Consider the following 19,015-nt stretch of genomic DNA (forward strand, 5'->3'; position numbering starts at 1 on the left):
GAATAAAATGAGTTTTACAAAGTATGACTACGTCCCAAGCTATCCAGATACAAACACAAAAGCAAAAGGGGTGCCGGCCCTCGAATTTACAGGTGAGATGAGGAGACAGTAAGCGCCAGCCTGGAGATACTTACCTAATGACCATAAAGTGGAGTGGAGGACTTGGGTCTAAATCTTGACAGAATCGCCGATTTAATCAGGTTTTTACTTTGGGTGGGAGAGAATCCAGGAGGCTGTAGAGGAGGATGTGAAGAGAAAGGCCTTCAGGAAGTATCCTGGGGGGTGTGGAAGAGAAGAACACTGGGTAAAATGCAATCTTTACTAATGGAGAATTACTTACAAGACTGAGATCCATTAAAGTAAGCAGGATTTTGCAAGTAGCCTTTCCTCTAGCTTACTTTTTCAAAATATTTTTTAGCACTTTTAACGGATTCCTTCATTCCAGAGGTCCTCCAGTATTTCAGAGGGCAGCTTGGGTGACATCCAAACCTTGCAGCAGAACGCAGTTACGACTGCCAGGGACGAATTAGCGATATGCAAATCAGTATCCTTTCACCTACACCGGATTATTTTTATCTATAAAAATGGGTCATTAGGCTATTCGATGGAAGGTAACCCACAAAACTCCCAACTGTCATGGAAACATATGGGAATCCACGGTCAGCATAATGTACATTAAAGCCTTGGGTACTCAGTCCTGAGCCAGGTGCTAGGGGAAGGCTGAAGCTAACTGAAGCTGAAGATGCTCCTGGGAAAGGTGCTGTGGCGAGTCCCAAAGCAAACAGCTGCGTTCTTTAAGAAGGGACATTAGGAGTAGAGTTTATGCCCAAGTCTCTAGATAAGAAATAGATTTTGGAAACGTGGACATTATCATTCTAGGAACAGAAAACGTAGGATGGAAGAGGGAGAAGGGAAAAGCTTCTGCTTGTCCACGAGCAGTGTGGGCTGACTCATCCTGTGTGTATCTGATGGATCTTAGCTAAGCCAAGATCTGGGCCATTCCCAGTGATCCTCATCTCTCCAAACACTGGACCCCAAGGCTCTAAGGGGAAAGTGAGGTAGATGGCCTTGCCCAGCCCGCCCTCACTTGCATGTCAAGGCGCCCACTCCCTGATTTCCCTGCTCCTCTTCAAGGACGAAGGGCAAACCACAAGTGACTTTTAGGGCGACTCCCTAAAAGTGTTCTAATACAGAGAAGCAGCCAACTCAATCTGCTTTGGATTGGAAGCTTCCCCTACAAATGAATTCACAGGCCCAGCCCTTCACCCTGCGAGGAGGGAAGCAAAGAATGGAAGCGAAGAATGAAAGGATGAACCAAAAATACAACATGTCACTAACTGGCCAACTGGTAAAAAAAAAAAAAAAAAAAAAAAAAAAAAACACCATGGAAACCGGGTCAGCCCTAAACTTCATTCTTCTTCTTTCTGCCCCGGTAAAGGGGCCCTTTCTCCCATATTTGGCAGCTGGATGGCACAGGAGAGCGAGCACTAGACCTGAAATAAGAAGACTTGGGTCCAAATTCAACCTCACTCCCTGGCTATTTGACTTTGAGCAAATCATTTAACCTGTTTGCCTGTTTTCTCCTCTGTAAAATGGGAATAACAGCACCAACCTTGCAAGGTTGGCAAGATAAAATTAGATGTTTGTAAAGTTCTTTTCCAACATTAAAATAATTTCAGTTGTCATTATTATTTCACCCCCTAAATGTGCAACTTCTAAGGATTGCTTAGAGATATCCAGGCACCTGGATTATGTCACCCATATCCCTCAGATCTGGGGCAAGTAAGTGGTGCAATAGACAGAACGCTTGGAATCAGGAGGACCCAAGTTCAAATCTGGCCTCAGGACAATAGTTGTGTGATCCTAGGCAAGTCGCTGAATGCTATTTGTCTCAGTTTCCTCACCTGTAAAATGAGCAGATGAAGGACGTGGCAAACCACTGCCAGGTCTCTGCCAGGAAAACCCAAGTGGGGTTACAGAGCCAGGAGACTGAAAAGTGACTGGACAGCCATGTGCTCTCTAGAGACCGGTGCTGCAGTCTGTGGGCCCTCACGAGCGAACGTTCTACTTCCCAGGTGTCATGTCTAGGATCTTGAGACGGCACAGCCCCTGGGGCAGCAAGAACCGGATCCCAATTCTGCCAACGAGGCTTCCGAGGTTTCTCTGAGCTCAAGGTCTGTGAGCCTATGGTCTCATCCAAGTGGACTCTCACCATTAGGAAAGCAGTGAGAGCCAACGAGCTCTGAGGTTCGTTCCACAATTTGAGCCCCCTTCGAGTAGCAGGGCCAGACTGAACCCCATTCTGAGAGGGGGAGAAGCAGGCAGTACTCACAGGGCCTTGTCCAGACTCCGTGGGGCATCTTTGGGGCCGGTCACTCCATAGTGAGGCTCTTTGCCACTGGGAGCTTCCCAAGCATCCTGGAAAGCACCTCATCACCCACCTGCGAGCAAAGAATACATTTAGATGACAAAAACGGGGACTGACACTGAGGCAGGAAAGCACTTTTCTCCTGCTGGGTCATTTCCAGGATCTCTCACATAGATTTTTAAGTCCCAGAAAATGTTTCACTGCCCCCTAGTGGGGGAATCCTCGAAGAAATCATTCTGTCTGTGCAAGCAGGCAGCTCAGGCTCAGAAAGGAAATCCTCAGGTAACCTTAGGAAACACCCAAACTGCAACAGAAAAACAGGCTGGCAACAAACGCAACTTCTCAATCTTGTTCCCTGACCCACTTACAGTCTGAAAAAGACTTATTCACCTCCTCTTGCTAGTCCAGTCATGGAGAGCTGGAAGGGCCTTTGGAGACCTCCATGTTACAGAGAATTGAGATCTGGAAGGGCCTTTGGAGACCTCCAAGGTACAGAAAACAGACCTGGAAGGGCCTTTGGAGACCTCCATGTTAGAGAGAACTGAGACCTGGAAGGGCCTTTGGAGACCTCCATATTACAGAGAACTGAGACCTGGAAGGGCCTTTGAAGACCTTAATGTTACAGAAAACAGACCTAGAAGGGTCTTTGGTGACCTCTATGTTAGAGAACTGAAACCTAGAGTGATGAAGCTCTCAAGATCACATAAAAAGCAGAGTCATGTTTTAATCACGTCTGACCTTAAAATCAGTATTCTTGCACAACACCTCCGGAACCTCACTGCTTTTTATTATCAACTGTCCAACAACTTGACAAATTTTCAAAGCAGACTTTATTTAGAAATAAAGGTAATTGGAAAGTGTAAAAGTAGTTTAAATTCTGCTCCACCATTAATCCAAGGTCACAACCTTATATTAATGGACCTTTAGAAAAAGGACATTCTGTTCAATGTAACCTGGCTCACATTTGTAAACTAAAAATTAAGGGGAAAAAAAAGTAGCTTTCTTAAGCAAGGACACTCAATGGGACTGCCCTGTCCCAGGACTTCTGGCCTCTTGAGTTTTTCCCTTTAATACATTTGGCCATTTCACTGTAAGTAAAAAAGTGGGCAGGGAATAATGATATGCTAAAATAGGGTTATACAAGCCACTCTTTAAGATGATGTTTATGGAAATCTGGTTAAACATATTTCGAGTTGCAGCACATATCTATGAATAATTATTTTTGAGAAGGCAAACACATGCAAGATATAACTGGAGCACATAAAATTTCACTTTCAACTTTCCAGAAAAACTCACTTAATAGTAATGGATCATTAAGTTAATCATCACTCAATGAATATCTAACACCTGACCTGAGATTTTTTCACAAATTTCTAAAACTTACTAGCTAAAATTGATGAACTAGGTAAAGCTAGTAGATTCTATCCACATGCGTTCTCTAATATTTTGTACATAACTTGCTATTCCACGTTGATGAATCTGGGTTGCTTGGCTATTTCAATTAAACGTAAATGACATTAAATTCGTACATCCCATACAAGTGGATTTCTGGGGATGTGGACTGAGTAACAAATCCTGGACTCCTTTGGCCCTATTTTTCATGTTTGGGGATGTAAGGCCTACAATATCGTCATTAAATTTATTTTTTTTTTAAAGCAAAATTTAAAATCCCATTCTACCAAAACACATATACACACACACACACACACACACAGCCTGTTCTTACATGAAGGTGAAAAACTCAAAGACGGGATGGATGTTCTCTGGTTTCCAAGGAAAAGATTTCTTGCATTAACTGTTTGACAAGCTTACCGGAAAAATCAGTCTGAGAAGTAGCATCAACGTATTAATTCTATTCAGTAACCGGAAAATTATATAGTTGTATGCATGTATAAATGGATGTATGTGTATGCATTACATATTATATGCATGTATAATTTATAGAAATAAGGAAAATATCCATTCCTCCTGCCAAGCCAAGGAATTATTAGAAGGGATAAATGCAAGTCAAGTTTCCCCACCCCAACTCCCAAAAGTGGGGATAGAAAGTAGTAGAATCAATTAGTGGTTAGAGAATGGGAGATACAAAGCAACTTGACAAGACTGTTTATTCTATGTATCACTTTTATTAATAAAAATATTAATCATGACCATATAAAATGAGTGGCTGGGCTTATAATTTGTAACACCAATGAAATTTAAAAAAAAAAAAAAATGAGTTTGTGAGAATACTGTTACAATGATTAGTCAATAGCAGTCCCTGATGGAGAAATATAATTAGATGTGGTTCAATGAATCCGAGAATCTCTAACCCATAGGGTCATGACAGAATATCACCTCAGCTAGTGACCAATCAAAAGAAAATTCCAAAGAGCTATTGGGTGGGCTTGTCTTAAGACATGCACCAGCAATTAAGGAAACCATCAGCCTTGCATAAAAATCTGGAAAGCTGCCCATTCAGCTGAGCTTAAAATGTCCCTGATTAACGCCCATAACATGATGGGGCAGACCCCAGCTTCCAATTCAAGTCTGAGGAGTAAATAATCTATTGGAGTTACTAATGTACCTAAGATATTCAATTACATTAGTCAAAAATGCCCCCACAATCTTAAGATTCTAATAATTAAAAAGAAATTCAGTTTTTAAAAATACAAATGCAGAATTAAGTTCAAAGATACAGGAGCATTAAATGTTACATAAAAGTACTTGTGCGTGCTCACAATCAGGCATGTAAAATTTACAAGACATTGTATTTTAATAAAAGTGTAGGGGAATTAAATTAAGGTGGAATGTTAAATAGGCAACTGTTTATAGTCAAATCTTCATAATTGAAAGATTAAAAAAATAAAATAATGAGTTATGGATACATATAGAAGCACTTAAACAATTCTCTCTACAAGTCAAGGTCAAGAGTTATAATCCTCTGAACCAAAATATACCAAGTTCTCTACCAATTTAAACACCCCCTCCCCCCTTCTGAAAATTATGTTGTTAAAATATAAAGTCCATTTTTCTTAAAGCTTCTGGAAGACCGAAGACATGTTCTACACGCTAATGACAAAAAGCAAAGGGTGACACTGTTTATCTTTGGATAAATTATTTGCTCATGAAAGTCTGTCATATGTTGATAACCACCAATATTTATTTCATGGGATTCTATGACTCAGTGAAGCACTTCCTGATCATTTTTACTTTTTAAAGTTTGTCTCTAATTGTAATAGCTTTGGAAAACCAAAAGAAAACTTGAGAAACATTCATGGTCAACTACATCTTCATTCATTACTGACAGCCATAAAATACAAGAGAAAATACCAGGTATATTTGATGCAGTGTTGCAAATTTTCTTATCTATATAAAAATCACTTGATATTTTAGACTACATTATATTGTTGAACAAGAAAAATTTAACAGTATTTTTTAAAGTGAACACTGTCAGTGACTTTATATTTGCTAGCAAGGAATTAAAGTTGGATGAGATTATGCAATGTAAAAAGTCCCATAAAATGGATCAAAGTTCCATAAATCTGATTCCCAGATACAACAGGATCTTGAGAGGAGATAAAAGGTTGTACATGTGCCCTTTATCATTTATAGCTATGACAATATCTACTAGCCTTTTGAGGTTTGTGAAGTGAGGATGATCAATTTCTTCGAAGCATTTTTTTCTAAACTCCTTCCACATGTAAAGAACACTGGTTAAAGTAATTACCACAAAAGAGGGAAAAACACTCATGAAAATGATCACTATCTCAATATATCTATTATAAAACATAAAAAAAAAATTGGTATGAAGAGGTAGATTACAAAGAAAAAAACCAGATTCTCCATTCTTTGTCACTTTTATTCAGTAGTTTTTTTTTTTCTCTCTCTCTTATTTTGTTTTTTTTTTTTTTTTTTTTTTTTGGTGCCAGACACGGCAAGGAGTGATTACAGTCCAACTGTCATTAAAACATTTGTTCGCAACATAAACCCCCTTTACCATTGACCCCAAACTGACCCATTTCATGTGCTTTATTTCTTTTTCTTTCTTTTTGAATACACCACCACCAGGGCTGGGTGGAGGGGAAGTGGGTAAGAGAGGTGATGGGGAGGAGTCCAGGAGGCCAGAGGAGGAGGAATGCTACAAGCCACAGTAAGAATGAGCTGTATTTAATAAAAAAGGGCCACAAATGATACAGTAATGAGGTTACACAATTAAATCCCATAGCATGACTGAAGGCTTTCACTGTGTTTGACGTCATCACAATGGAAGGCATAAAAAGTGGAGTAAACCAATGTTGACACAGTCCAATCTAGTCCATTAGGCAAGATGGTGCAAGTAGTCATTTAAATTAAAAGTGCCCTACCCTTACCTAAATGGCTAGCAGACATGGAGAACACCACCGTGAATCATCAACAGAGCTTTCTCCATGTAGCTATAAAAATGTGTTGTCACATGGCACATTTTTAAACACTGGAAAGGGGTGCCACAATGGACCTCTCTTTCTCTCTCTCTTTTACAGGTACAAATGCTAGATTCAACTATCTCAACTATGCAAGAAGTGGACTCCTGCTAGGAATGCCAACCCTAATTCACTTTGTCTTGAAATATATACAGGTTGTTTGTAGTAGCTACAGCAATGATATTTTCCTTGGGGTGCCAAGCTGTGTGAAGGATTTTCTTGTTGAAGTCTAGGCTGTCGACACTTATTTCATCTTTCTTTCGCTTGCCACTTGCACAGACTTTGCGTGGCTTCAAAACAGTGCGTGGCTTATTGTTCTCTCGGGATGCTTCTAGGGTGATATCTCGCTTTGTGTTTCTGTCAAACATTCTGAAGAAATTATTGTAAGATCCCGTCATGACAACACTGGAAAACCAAAGAGAGAAAAGTCCGTTACTTGATACTGAAAACGACTTTCTAGCAGGAAACGGGAGAGAAGCAAAGAAGGGGCGGGGGGGTACAGAGAGAGGCACAAACTAATCTCCTCAGGCAGAGTCCAACCTGCCACCTGATCTTCTCAGGGGAGAAGGCTTCCAGCCCCCCACCCCCTGACTTCCCAGAAGCGGCTGCCAACATGGTACGGACCCAGCTTTGGCCAAGATGGCCACCAACAAATGCTCACGACCTGAGCTGCCTCTCGGTCACAAGGAGGCATTTTAGAAGACTGGAGGAATAACCATTCATCATCATCATCATCATCATCAAGGATAGAAGGCTACATCGGTGATCCCAAATTAAAGAGTATTTATGCGCATTGTAGCTATATTACTCAAAATAGCCACTTTTGGTGGGGATAATGGCTCCACACATTGAATGCAGAGACAAGAGAACACAAATAGCAAGAGGTAGAAGAGGGGCTGCCTACTTCAGCAGTTCCGTGTGTTACCAGGTTTATCAAAACTGGGGCAAAAACTTCTAATTAAATGGTCTGATTAAACAAAAGCCAGTACAGAAAAGCTAACATGACATGATGGAATCCCAAAAATACATCAATGGAAGAAGAACAGAGCCACTGACTGGACAGTTCACATCTCCCACAAGGTTTCCCTCCAACCTTTGCCCCAAGACCACAGCAGCATCTGGAGAGCTGTCTTTCCTGAGACAGTTCCAAGATGCTTCACTGAAATGATATGAAGCAGTGCCATTGGGGGGGGGGGGGGGGGGGGGGGGGGGGGGGGGGGGGGGGGGGGGGGGGGGGGGGGGGGGGGGGAAGGGAGTACGAAGGAGGGCAAACTCGGAAACTGCTATGAGACTATGCTAGGGGCAATATTGAAAAATCATCCGTGCACGTGTTTTGAAAATATAAAGCTTTAAAATAAAAAAATTAAAAAATTAAAAAAAAAAAAAGGAAAGAAAAATTATAAAGCAGTCCTACATTTGGGTTCAAAAGCTCAGTTGGAAGAAACAGCTAGATAGTAATTTAGGCAACAACAGAATTTGGGGGAAAGGGGTTAATGAAATGTAGGCACAAGGAAGAGTGAACAAGAAGCAATGCCACCCATCCGTGAACTATTTCCTTTGTGCCAGCTAAGACAGTGACTACCCGGAAGGTGCCTACATTCTAAAGAGGAAAAACAAAACAAAGGGGATCTACAAGGGAGGAAAGTCTATGAATGCAGGAGTCTAGTTTGGAATTCAGCTCCAGGGGCAGCATCCAAGTAAGGAGGGATTGGGGGGAAGTGGGCCAGAAAGAGTCAACAGGACAGTGTGATGACTAAAATAAGCTGATGCTCTCTCAGACTATAAAGACTTTGGCTGAAATCTTGTGATCTGATGTAAATACTACATTTTTAGAAGGACAAGCCTATACCAGTGGGCCCAGAAAAGCAACCAAGATGATAAGGTTATCACAACTATACTGTTTGATAACCAGTTGAAGGAATTGGATATTTAGCCTGAAGAAGGGAAGACTTGATAAGAAAAATGACCAGTGTTTTCAAATACACAATAAAAGCTTATTCCCAACAAGCAGAAATAGACCTAATAAATGAGTAGAAGATGCAGTAGGCAGACAATGGATCTAGGATCAAAATCCTGCTTCAAGACATTTACTGGCTGTGTGGTCCTGGGCAAGTCATTTAGCCTCTCCAAGGCCTGTTTCCTCGCCTGTAAAATGGGGCTAAAAAACAGCATCTATCTTAGGATTCTTGTGAGAATGTATGAAAAAACACTATGCAAACCTGAAAGTCCAAATAAATATGAGCTTCCATTAAGGCAAAATATCAACAATAAAAACTATTTTAAAGTAGATTGGAATGTTCCATAAAGAAAAGACTGCTCACAGAACCAGCTACACCCAAGTAAAAAGAACACTGGAAAATAAGTGTGAACTACAACATAGCATTTGCACCCTTTCTATTGTTCTTAGCTTGTATTTGTGTTTTTTCTTCCAAGGTTATTTTTACCTTTCTAAGTTCAATTTTTCTTGTATAACAAGGGAACTGTATAAATATGTACACATATTGTATTTAACATGTACTTTAACATGTTTAACATGTATGGAACTGCCTGCCATCTAGGGGGGAAGAGGTGGAGGGAAGGAAGGGAAAGCCATTCTCCAATTGATAAATGGTCAAAGGGTATGAACAGACAACTCTCAGACGAAGAAATTGAAACTATATCTAGCCATATGAAAAGATGCTCCAAGTCAATATTAATCAGAGAAATGCAAATTAAGACAACTCTGAGATACCACTACACACCTGTCACACTGGCTAGAATGACAGGGAAAAATAATGCGGAATGTTGGAGGGGATGTGGGAAAACAGGGACACTGATACGTTGTTGATGGAATTGTGAATACATCCAGCCATTCTGGAGAGCAATTTGGAACTATGGTCAAAAAGTTATCAAACTGTGCATAACCTTTGATCCAGCAGTGTTACTACTGGGCTTATATCCCAAAGAGATCGTAAAGAAGGGAAAGGGACCTGTATGTGCACGAATGTTTGTGGCAGCCCTCTTTGTAGTGGCCAGAAACTGGGAACTGAGTGGATGCCCATCAATTGGAAAATGGATGAATAAATTGTGGTATATGAATATTATGGAATATTATTGTTCTGTAAGAAATGACCAACAGGACGATTTCAGAAAGGCCTGAGAGACTTACATGAACTGATGCCAAGTGAAATAAGCAGGGCCAGGAGATCATTATATACTTCAACAACAATACTACATGATGATCAATTCTGATGGACGTGGCCCTCCTCAGCAACGAGATGAACCAAATCAGTTCCAATGGAGCAGTAATGAACTGAACCAGCTACACCCAGGAAAAGAACTCTGGGAGATGACTAAGAATCATTACATTGAATTCCCAATCCCTATATTTTTGTCTGACTGCATTTTTATTTCCTTCACAGACTAGTTGTACAATATTTCAGAGTCCGATTCTTTTTGTACAGCAAAATAACGGTTTGGTCATGTAAACTTATTTTGTATTTAATTTATACTTTAATATATTTAACATGTATTGGTCATCCTGCCATCTAGGGGAAAGGGTGGGGGGAAGGAGGGGAAAAATTGGAACAAAAGGTTTGGCAATTGTCAATGCTGAAAAATTACCCATGCATATAACTTGTAAATAAAAAGCTATTAAAAAAAAGAAAAAGAAAATTTTCAAGGAATTGAGAATTGCATATAATGCCATGATCAGCCAGTTCCACAAAATCAATATCGAAGCATACCCTTTCAGATGTGTCCCTTTTCTAGATTGTTCATCAACTAAAGATACAAAATTTGTCCTTTCAGATATAGCCAATGTGTGTATGTTTTGCTTACTTCTTAAAGGGTAATGATCATAGCAGTGGAAAGAAGACAGATTTGAGACACATGTAGTTTTCCTAATAAAAACCGTAAAAAGTTCATTTTAAAGCAATCCCTTCTCCAGGATCAACAATTCAACAAGGGTGGGAGAAGAGAGAATGAGAGAGAACAGGGACAAAGAGTAATCTGATTAAAATGTTTCAGAGTTGACTCTTCTTTTGAAAGAAAATGAACAGTAAAAATGGAAGCCTCTTAAATAATAAAGACAAACAAGAGCAGCCACACTGGGAAAGGTCAGAGTTCATGAAGACCAAGGAAGCAGATGTAGGATGGAAGGTTCAGATTCTTCCCACTAGGCATGAAGTCCTGGGAAAAGAAAGAGTCAAGATCCTGTCCTGGAAGATGAAGATAATTCCTCAAGTATTTTTACATTCCAGAGCTGCTATAGGGAACCAGCCAGAGATCACATGTAAATGCTTTGCAATCCTACAGTAACCTATGGTTCAGGGAGCAACAAAATCTTACAACCTTGAATCTGCTAAAATATTTTAGTGAGGCTGGGGATGGGGGAGAGGGTTAAGGAGGGGTTCAGCCATAAATATTTCTGAAGCTCTCTCTCTGAGTCAGCATGGCTTCCCATAGCAATAGTGTAAGACTCTTAAAAATCTTGAAGCTAGTTGGTTCAAGACACTGCTGCCACCTTTCTCCAACTTAGCTTGAGTTAATGAGATGCCATTCTGCTTAATCCTGACTCGGTACCTAAGCCTCCCGGGAAACATGAGGGAAGAGAGAAAAGGGACCTTTCCATGGTCAGCTGTCAGAAGCGAGCACCCTGGGGACACTGCTTCTGTTCAATGTTGTCAGGTGCTCGAGCTTGGAGGACAACTGAGGAGCTTTCCCAGACCTACAGGACTAGCACAGGCACACAGAACTCTTTCTAATTCACATTAGGTGCTCTACAACCCTCCAAGCACCATATGGCAGGCATTATTACAAATTTATGATAGAAATTTGAAAGGTCTCAAAAGAAGCTCTTCTGCTAGTAAAACAATTCAAAAGTAATGAATAATTAACTGAAATAAAGGAGCAGTTTTATCCTAGTTCAAAGTGACCACATGTGTGATAATCCAGTAAGTAGAAGAGGATTGTTGGCTTTCTTTTTTTAGCCAACAATCTCTTCTCTTTTTTCTTTTTTTAAACAAAAATTTCCAAACTTCTATATCTAAAATATTTCATTTTATTGTATCAAAAGACATAAAACCAGCTACTTTGATGGGATCCTACAATAAGTAAGAAAAGACATTTGAAATAATACATTAAAATAATGTCATCTAATGTGGCACTGGTTAGTCACTTATGTTGTAACATTTTAGAATTCAATTCACAGAAGAACAATCATTAAACTAAATTAAACACTCAAGGTCAATCTTACATCCAAACAAGTATAAGCCTTTCCTAATATAAAAATACTGTAAACTTAACATATTTAGTGTACAGTGAGAAGCTTAAATGGGATAGAAATCTCTTCTTTGACCTGGAGTGACCCCTAACCCTTCCTCAAGTAATGGTCACAATTTTATGGACCATTCAAATTAAAACCAAATTACCTGTCTGATCCATTCCAACAACACTCAAATTTGTCAAAAATGCAGTCATTCTCATACAGTGAGCAAAGTTTACTTCTGAGGTATTCATGCACCTGAAAGGAAGGGAAAAGGGAAGAACAGAAGTTAACGATACTTTAAAGCTTACTTGTAGAAGCTGAGAAAATCATTAAAATTTATATTCCACAAACAAGAAGATTCAGATACTCTTCTAGAACAATATTTCAGCATTACACTTATGAACCACAGTTGGCCCTCAAAGTTTATCACCAGTGAAGAGACAATATTCAATCCAACTTTGACACGTCCAGATAAAAGAACGTTTCATAATGATGCCAGTACCATCATCCCTTGAGACTCTCAATGCTCCTTGTGTCCCCTGGGCTAAGAGGATCGGAGTGGGAGGGTTTGGGACTTTGGTTTTCTTAATATGTTAATAACTTCACTTATTTTATACATTTAAAAACATGACTCATTAGGTCAAAAGGAAAAGTTAAAGAGCCTTTACCTAATTTAAAATAAACTGTACTTTAAAGGTCCATTACAATTTGCTACGGATTAACTAACTATAAAGACTTTAATTTTTCCAATTTGCAAAAAAAAATTTCCAAGACAGAATCAAAGATATTAGCTATTATATAAATAGACTGACAAGATCATGCTGCTTTCCTCCCAGTAACTTAACTAGTACTCTAAAACCCCATTACATGAAGATTTGCTTTATGGGATCTGCCTGTTTATTTGAAGACAAGTCTTGAAAGAAAAATTATGTAATAAAGAATTCCTAGGAAATTGGAATTCTTAAATTCGGATTCCCCAGGAGTTGTACTAGAATGAGATGATTCAGGTTGTATGTGTACATAATTCACACATCAATAGACAATCCGATTAATCAGATAAAATAAGACTCATCTGGCGACCTGAATTGTTCCACTTGGGTTATGTTTCCAAAGTATAAAATAAGATAATCTCATTTATATATCAATATAAAGAATTAAGAGTATGGTACTCTGTAAGAATTCTGCAATGCTCAGGCAGCATTCTCTGTCCTCGGGACCTAACCAAGGTTTATGGAAGTCTTTGTTTAATAAATTCTCTTAAAATTAGGGAGGGTTTCTTGTAGAGGTTCTGCATAAATGGTAGCAGCTAAATTAAAAGACAAGAATCAATGACAAAATGAAATGGGGCTGAGCATCCTTTTAAAAAATTTGCCGTGGATGCCGATCTATTCCTTTGCAGTTGTGCCTCCGGCTGCATCATTGTCCATTACATCAGCACTCCCCGTGGCCCCTGGAACGTCTCACCTAGGACGCGTCACCTGTCACCTGTCACCCTCCCTCATCTCAGATCCAGTGGGAGTTTCACTTTGAATCTACTGCCCTGCCCATTCTCAACCACTAATATCTCCCCCAGAAGAAATCCATCACATTACATCTTCCCACCATCTTGCTATCAAAGACTGACCCACCTGTCTCAGCCTCCCCCTATCCCTCCCCCACTCTGGGGCCACTTGGCTCACTCGTCCAGACCTGGGCCCTGTCCAGTTTCATTTGCCCAGTGCCGGGTGCCTGAGAGTCACCTCTCTGCCTTCCTCTGCCTCCTTTGGGGTTAAAAGCTACCTGAGATCAGGAGCCACGTTTCCAGAGCATTCCTAGCACATAGAAGGGACCCCATCCAAGTTCACTGGACCGACCCAGAGCATTCACAGGTTCATCACCCCCATGATCCCAAACCTCTCTCCAGCCTGACACTGGCAGACTGCTTGACCTAGCAGGCTATAAGCTGTCAAACCCTAGACAGCATCTACGAAGGGTGCCCCAAGCCAAGGCAGACTGAAGGGACACAATCACCTTGCTCTCCAGAATACTTACTATCAAATCCACTCACACACAGAAAAGCCCCCACACCCAGAGGCACACCCATAAGTTCAATGGTTTTTAAAAACTATAAATACCTGGTAGGTTTCCACAGGTCTGTTTTCCATGTTTAAATCCCAGATTTTTACTGACAGGTAATCTCTAGTCATCATATATCGACCACTATGGCTGAATTTGACATCCGAAATGGAAGAAATAATTTCAGAGAAAAAGGACCTGTTACTGGGATCTTCAGGTTCCTCAAACACTTAAAAGAGAAAACAAACAGAAAAGGGCAAGGCACAAAAAATTCAGATAGAGAAAATGTAATAATTGCTGATGAATACGTCCACAAAAAAGGATCTCACTTGGCCAGCTTCACGAGGCCTCTCCCTGCCCCCCCCCCCCCCCCCCCCCCCACCCCCCCCCCCCCCCCCCCCCCCCCAAAGATATGCATTTTCTACCCCACTCCATCTGAAAACTCAGGGCAGAGTCTCTGTCAACCTCGCATCCCCAGTCTCTGGAGCCATCTCTAGGGTCCAAGAGATCCCTGAGTTTGAGGGCACTAGCCCTGCTATCTTGGCATCAACTGAAAAAATTAGTGCCATTTCATAATAAGTTTAATGCAGTGTCACATCCAAATGGCAAAAGAACAAAAAGTGGTTTAGGGCCACAGTTTCTTAAAACAGATCAGCTGAACATGGAGATGCCTCAACAAATAAAGAGCTCCGATTGAGATCTCTCTTCTATTCTACTCTAAGCTTAAATGAAAACATACAATCAGATGGATTATTATGCACCCTTAGACATCACACTGTCAAACCTTCAGATGTTTAAAAAGAAAAGGGCAGAGACTCTGAGAGCTGGATACCTTGGCTACGGCCACCCAGAGCTGTTGTGAGCCCAAGGCCCTAAACTATATGATATAGCGCTCTGCCCTAATGTCGGCCTGACTTGGCAAAGTATCTTCCTCTAGTACAGTAGCTACAAGGGCCTCTTGCATCTTGATATCCTTCTTAACAAAGGAAATGACACCATAAAAGGAAAGGAAGAAACTCTCAAAACTTCATTTGGTGTGATGGCAGAATGCTGTAATTATGAAACCAAAGTGCAATGTGCAAAATACAAAAATCTTTTTCGGATGGGGAAATATGGATTATCAATAACCACCTGAAACTTTTCCAAGATTAGCAAATCACGGAGAAATGTTAAAATAACTTCACACTTACCAAGTTAAGATTCTGAAAATATACTGAAAAAACTGGCAAAATGTGGCACATAAATGTACTAATTATGAGGCTATGCTTTGGTTGAACCATTTAGGAGAATCATTTTTTTATTACATAAGAAAAGTTACTAACTTCTTCATACTCTTTGACCCAGAGATTCCACTACTGGATCACATCCCAAGGAGGATAATAGCAATAAAAAAACAATTATTTTCAGGAGTATTATTAATGACAAGACAAAAATTAGAAACAAAATATGTGCTCCAACCATTAAAGAATGGCCAAAAACATGATAAAATAGGAAGGCAAGCAGCCTGTAATAAATGCACACAATATGCCAGTAGGCACCTCTAAGAGAAGGACTAGAGAACTCAAAGAAACATGGGAAGGTCAGTATTACATGATGCTAAGTGAATGCTCAAAAAACAATGCACTGTGCCAATGACCCACGTGCACTGAGTCAAGAGAGAAGAGACAATGTGACGCCCCTGATGCGGTGCCAGTCGGGGATGAACCCTTCATATGACTTACATTTTGAATGCCGGTCACAGAGGGCCGAGGCCCTCATATCACACAGTCGAATTGTCCCTTTACTGCTGCTGTACACAAATGTATTACAGCTGTTGGGATGGAACTCGGCCGCCGTGATCACCTCAGTCAACTCTTCCATGTTGGCAGGCTTGATATCTACAATATCTGGTTAGCATTTTATTAAAGAATTTCAACTTAACAATGCTGTAGTCTTAACATTTCATGTAAGCACTTTACTTTATTTCCAAATTATTTTAAAAACACAGACTGTTTCTGTTTAGTCATCAACACAATTTTCAATTCTTAGTGAGATAGCACAAAAAGCCAAAAGAGGGGGAAGAAAAATCCCAGTATCACCCCAGTAAAGGTAAATGTTAAAGGCAATCCCCTCCAGCACACATTTAGTTCAATCTTAAATGCATGCAGAGAGACAGAGATCGAGACCATTTAAAAATCCCCTCTTTGTATAAACCAGAAACTTGTATAATCTTTGTAATAAGCAGTAAATAGTTAGAAAATGGTGATTACAACAATATTCAATGATTTCCCATTAAATCCCACACTGAAATGGATACTAAAACTTCGGTCTGTAATTTCAAGGTGCCAAAGATTAATCCGCAAATCATCTGCAGATAAATATGTTTCATAATCACTATTGATAGAGATAGAGTTAATGTGATATGTATGAGCATTGGCAAATATTCTCCTTGGACTCGCCTCAACCATCAGATCCATGGGCCTAAACACTGGCACCTGTCAATTAGATAAATGAAAATTATCAGTATTTATAAAGTAAAAACAATTTCAAGACTTCACAATAATATTCCCATTACACTAATCTTGTAGTAAGACAAATTAAAGCAAAGTTATTACTATTTTCTAAGTGCTAGGTAAGTCTTATGTTTGAATCTTCTCCTCATGCTTTTTAATCAAGATAAATAAGAAATTTAGATAATTTATTTAATCTATATTAGAGGTGCTACAGACTCTTTTTATAATTTATAGACAAATTAGTTTTAACTTGGTTACGTGACAGATTTGAGAGAATTGAGGGATCCCATAGTGTTCCAACCTTTTACTCTCAAGAGAGAGTAATAATAGTTTCCAAGGATATGAGTGAGGAGGGGTTTGCCAAAATCATCCATGTCAATTAAAAGCTGCAGATCTGGAATCAGAACTTAGTGTTCCTAACAAAAGAAATTTCCAAAAAGGATGACCCTATCCAAATTAACTTATAGCTTTAATACTGTATTAATCAAATTAACAAGGAGAAACTTCAAAAGAATCAACACAAAAATAATTAAATTCATACAGAAGAAGAAAAACTTTAAAACATCAAGGGAAACAATTTTTAAAAGGAAATAAGAGGGCATCATCAAATCCCCAATTCTATTACACAGCAATAATTACTTAAAGGCTTTGATAATAAATAAAAAAAAAATAGAAAAGTTGTTCCCTAGCAGAAATTAGACAGGGCAGCTAGGTGGAACACCAGGCCTTCAATCAGGAAGACTCATCTTCAAGAATTAAAATCCAGTCTCACACTTACTAGCTATGAGACTCTGGACAAGTCACATAACAAGTGTTTGCCTCAGTTTTCCTCATCTGTTAAAACAGACTACAGAAAGAAATAGCAAACCACTGCAGTATCTTTGCCAAGAAAATCCTAAAAGTAATCATAAAAAGTTGGACTCAACTGAAATGACTAACAATAAGTAAAGAAATAAAACATCAAAGCAAACCTATATAGTAGTCTATTCATAAGTAAGCCAAAAAGACAAAACACTGTGAATCTTTTTATTCCAAAATAAACTGCTAGAAAAAATTAGAAAGCAATTTTTTTAGAAAATTGGCTCAGAATAACATCTTATACCACATATTAAAATATAATCTAAATGTCCAAATTATTTGAATATAAATGACAATATTAATGTTATAGATAAAGTAAAAATTCTTAAAGCTGTAACACAACAAAGATGATTTAAGGTAAAATAGATTGGGGCTTCTTAAACTTTTTCCACTTGTGACCCCTTTTAAAATGATCCAGGATATGTATATAGGTAAATAAAATAAGTACACAAACCAAACATTTACTGATAATAAATTGCAATTTCGCAACTCTCACATTCAGCTCTGCAACCCCATAGAGGGTCATGACCTACAATTTAAGAAACTGAAGATTACTGATGATGAAAAAAATTGTCCAACATAATGTTTGACAAGGAGGTTGATGTCACCCCATGTCTCCCACAGATACCAATATGAATATTTGTTGCCATGCTATTTCTACTTTTAAAAAAAATTAGGGGAAAAAAACCGTGCCTAACAATAAGTAATGTCCAAATAGTGACATAGGAATGCAATGAAATACTAGTAGGGACAAGAATGAAGCATTCAAAGAAGTATAGGAAGACTTATATGAATAAATTTCAATGAAAGAAAGCAGAATGAAAACAATAATATGTAACAACTCCAAGCATTTAAGTGAGGAAAACAAAGCCAAAAAATTACCACTCAGTTAAAACACATTGTATGCAGCTGGTAGTAACTTACTAAATAAAGTACACGCTTTAATGCGTATACCTTTCTTTTAAGGAACAATAAATTATCAAAGTAGAAACAAATCTTTTGTTCCTCTGATTAACTAGAGAATGTGATTTGTCTGAATTCATTTGGATTTATCTGCTGTGTTCAAACCAAATGGCAGCCATGGGGAAAAATTAAGTCTCTCTAGTTCTTAGTCTAACAGGTACAAAAACACAAAATCCTTTTTTAAGGCTTTTAATCTCATGTCTCTAATTGGGGATGGGAGGGAGAAAAGAAAAACAAAATCTCTAAAATACACAGTTAAACAAAATCAATTCCTATACTGACCATGGCCACATTGTGTTTCATTTTCTTGATCACGAGGTGGGCAGCACCTTGTTTTATCAAGTGGTCCTCTATAATCATTACACGTTACTATTCCCAGGCTTCTCCAAACTCCTAGCCCTTCAACATTTTTTAGGATACAATGATAACCTAATGCATTCACATACAATAATTTGTCCAGATAGTTTGCCAACTGATGGGAACCTCTTTAGTTTCCAATTCTATACCACCGTGAAACAAGCTGCTACAAATATGCTTATGCATGTGGATTCCTTTCCTCTTTTTTTTTTTTTTTAAATATCTTTGGGGC

General features: G+C 39.0%; 1 protein-coding gene across 4 annotated transcripts in view; it reads right to left on the reverse strand.

Moving 5' to 3' along the window:
• Positions 1-6,188: 6,188 nt before the first annotated feature.
• The window catches only part of PPP2R2A (protein phosphatase 2 regulatory subunit Balpha), an 84,055-nt gene continuing 71,228 nt past the window's right edge, over positions 6,189-19,015 (reverse strand). For 3 of the 4 annotated variants that reach the window (XM_031949643.1, XM_031949644.1, XM_031949645.1), the window contains 5 exons: positions 16,410-16,587; positions 15,835-15,999; positions 14,173-14,342; positions 12,222-12,313; positions 6,674-7,215 (listed from right to left, as the gene is read on the reverse strand). In XM_031949643.1, the coding sequence (XP_031805503.1) occupies positions 6,936-7,215; positions 12,222-12,313; positions 14,173-14,342; positions 15,835-15,999; positions 16,410-16,587 (885 nt within the window). In that variant the 3' untranslated portion in view covers positions 6,674-6,935. Of the gene's footprint in view, positions 7,216-12,221; positions 12,314-14,172; positions 14,343-15,834; positions 16,000-16,409; positions 16,588-19,015 lie in introns of all 4 variants that reach the window. The other variant, XM_031949642.1, reaches the window with a different exon arrangement.

Source organism: Sarcophilus harrisii, chromosome 2, assembly GCF_902635505.1.
Source record: "Sarcophilus harrisii chromosome 2, mSarHar1.11, whole genome shotgun sequence".
Classification (NCBI taxonomy): Eukaryota; Metazoa; Chordata; class Mammalia; order Dasyuromorphia; family Dasyuridae; genus Sarcophilus; species Sarcophilus harrisii.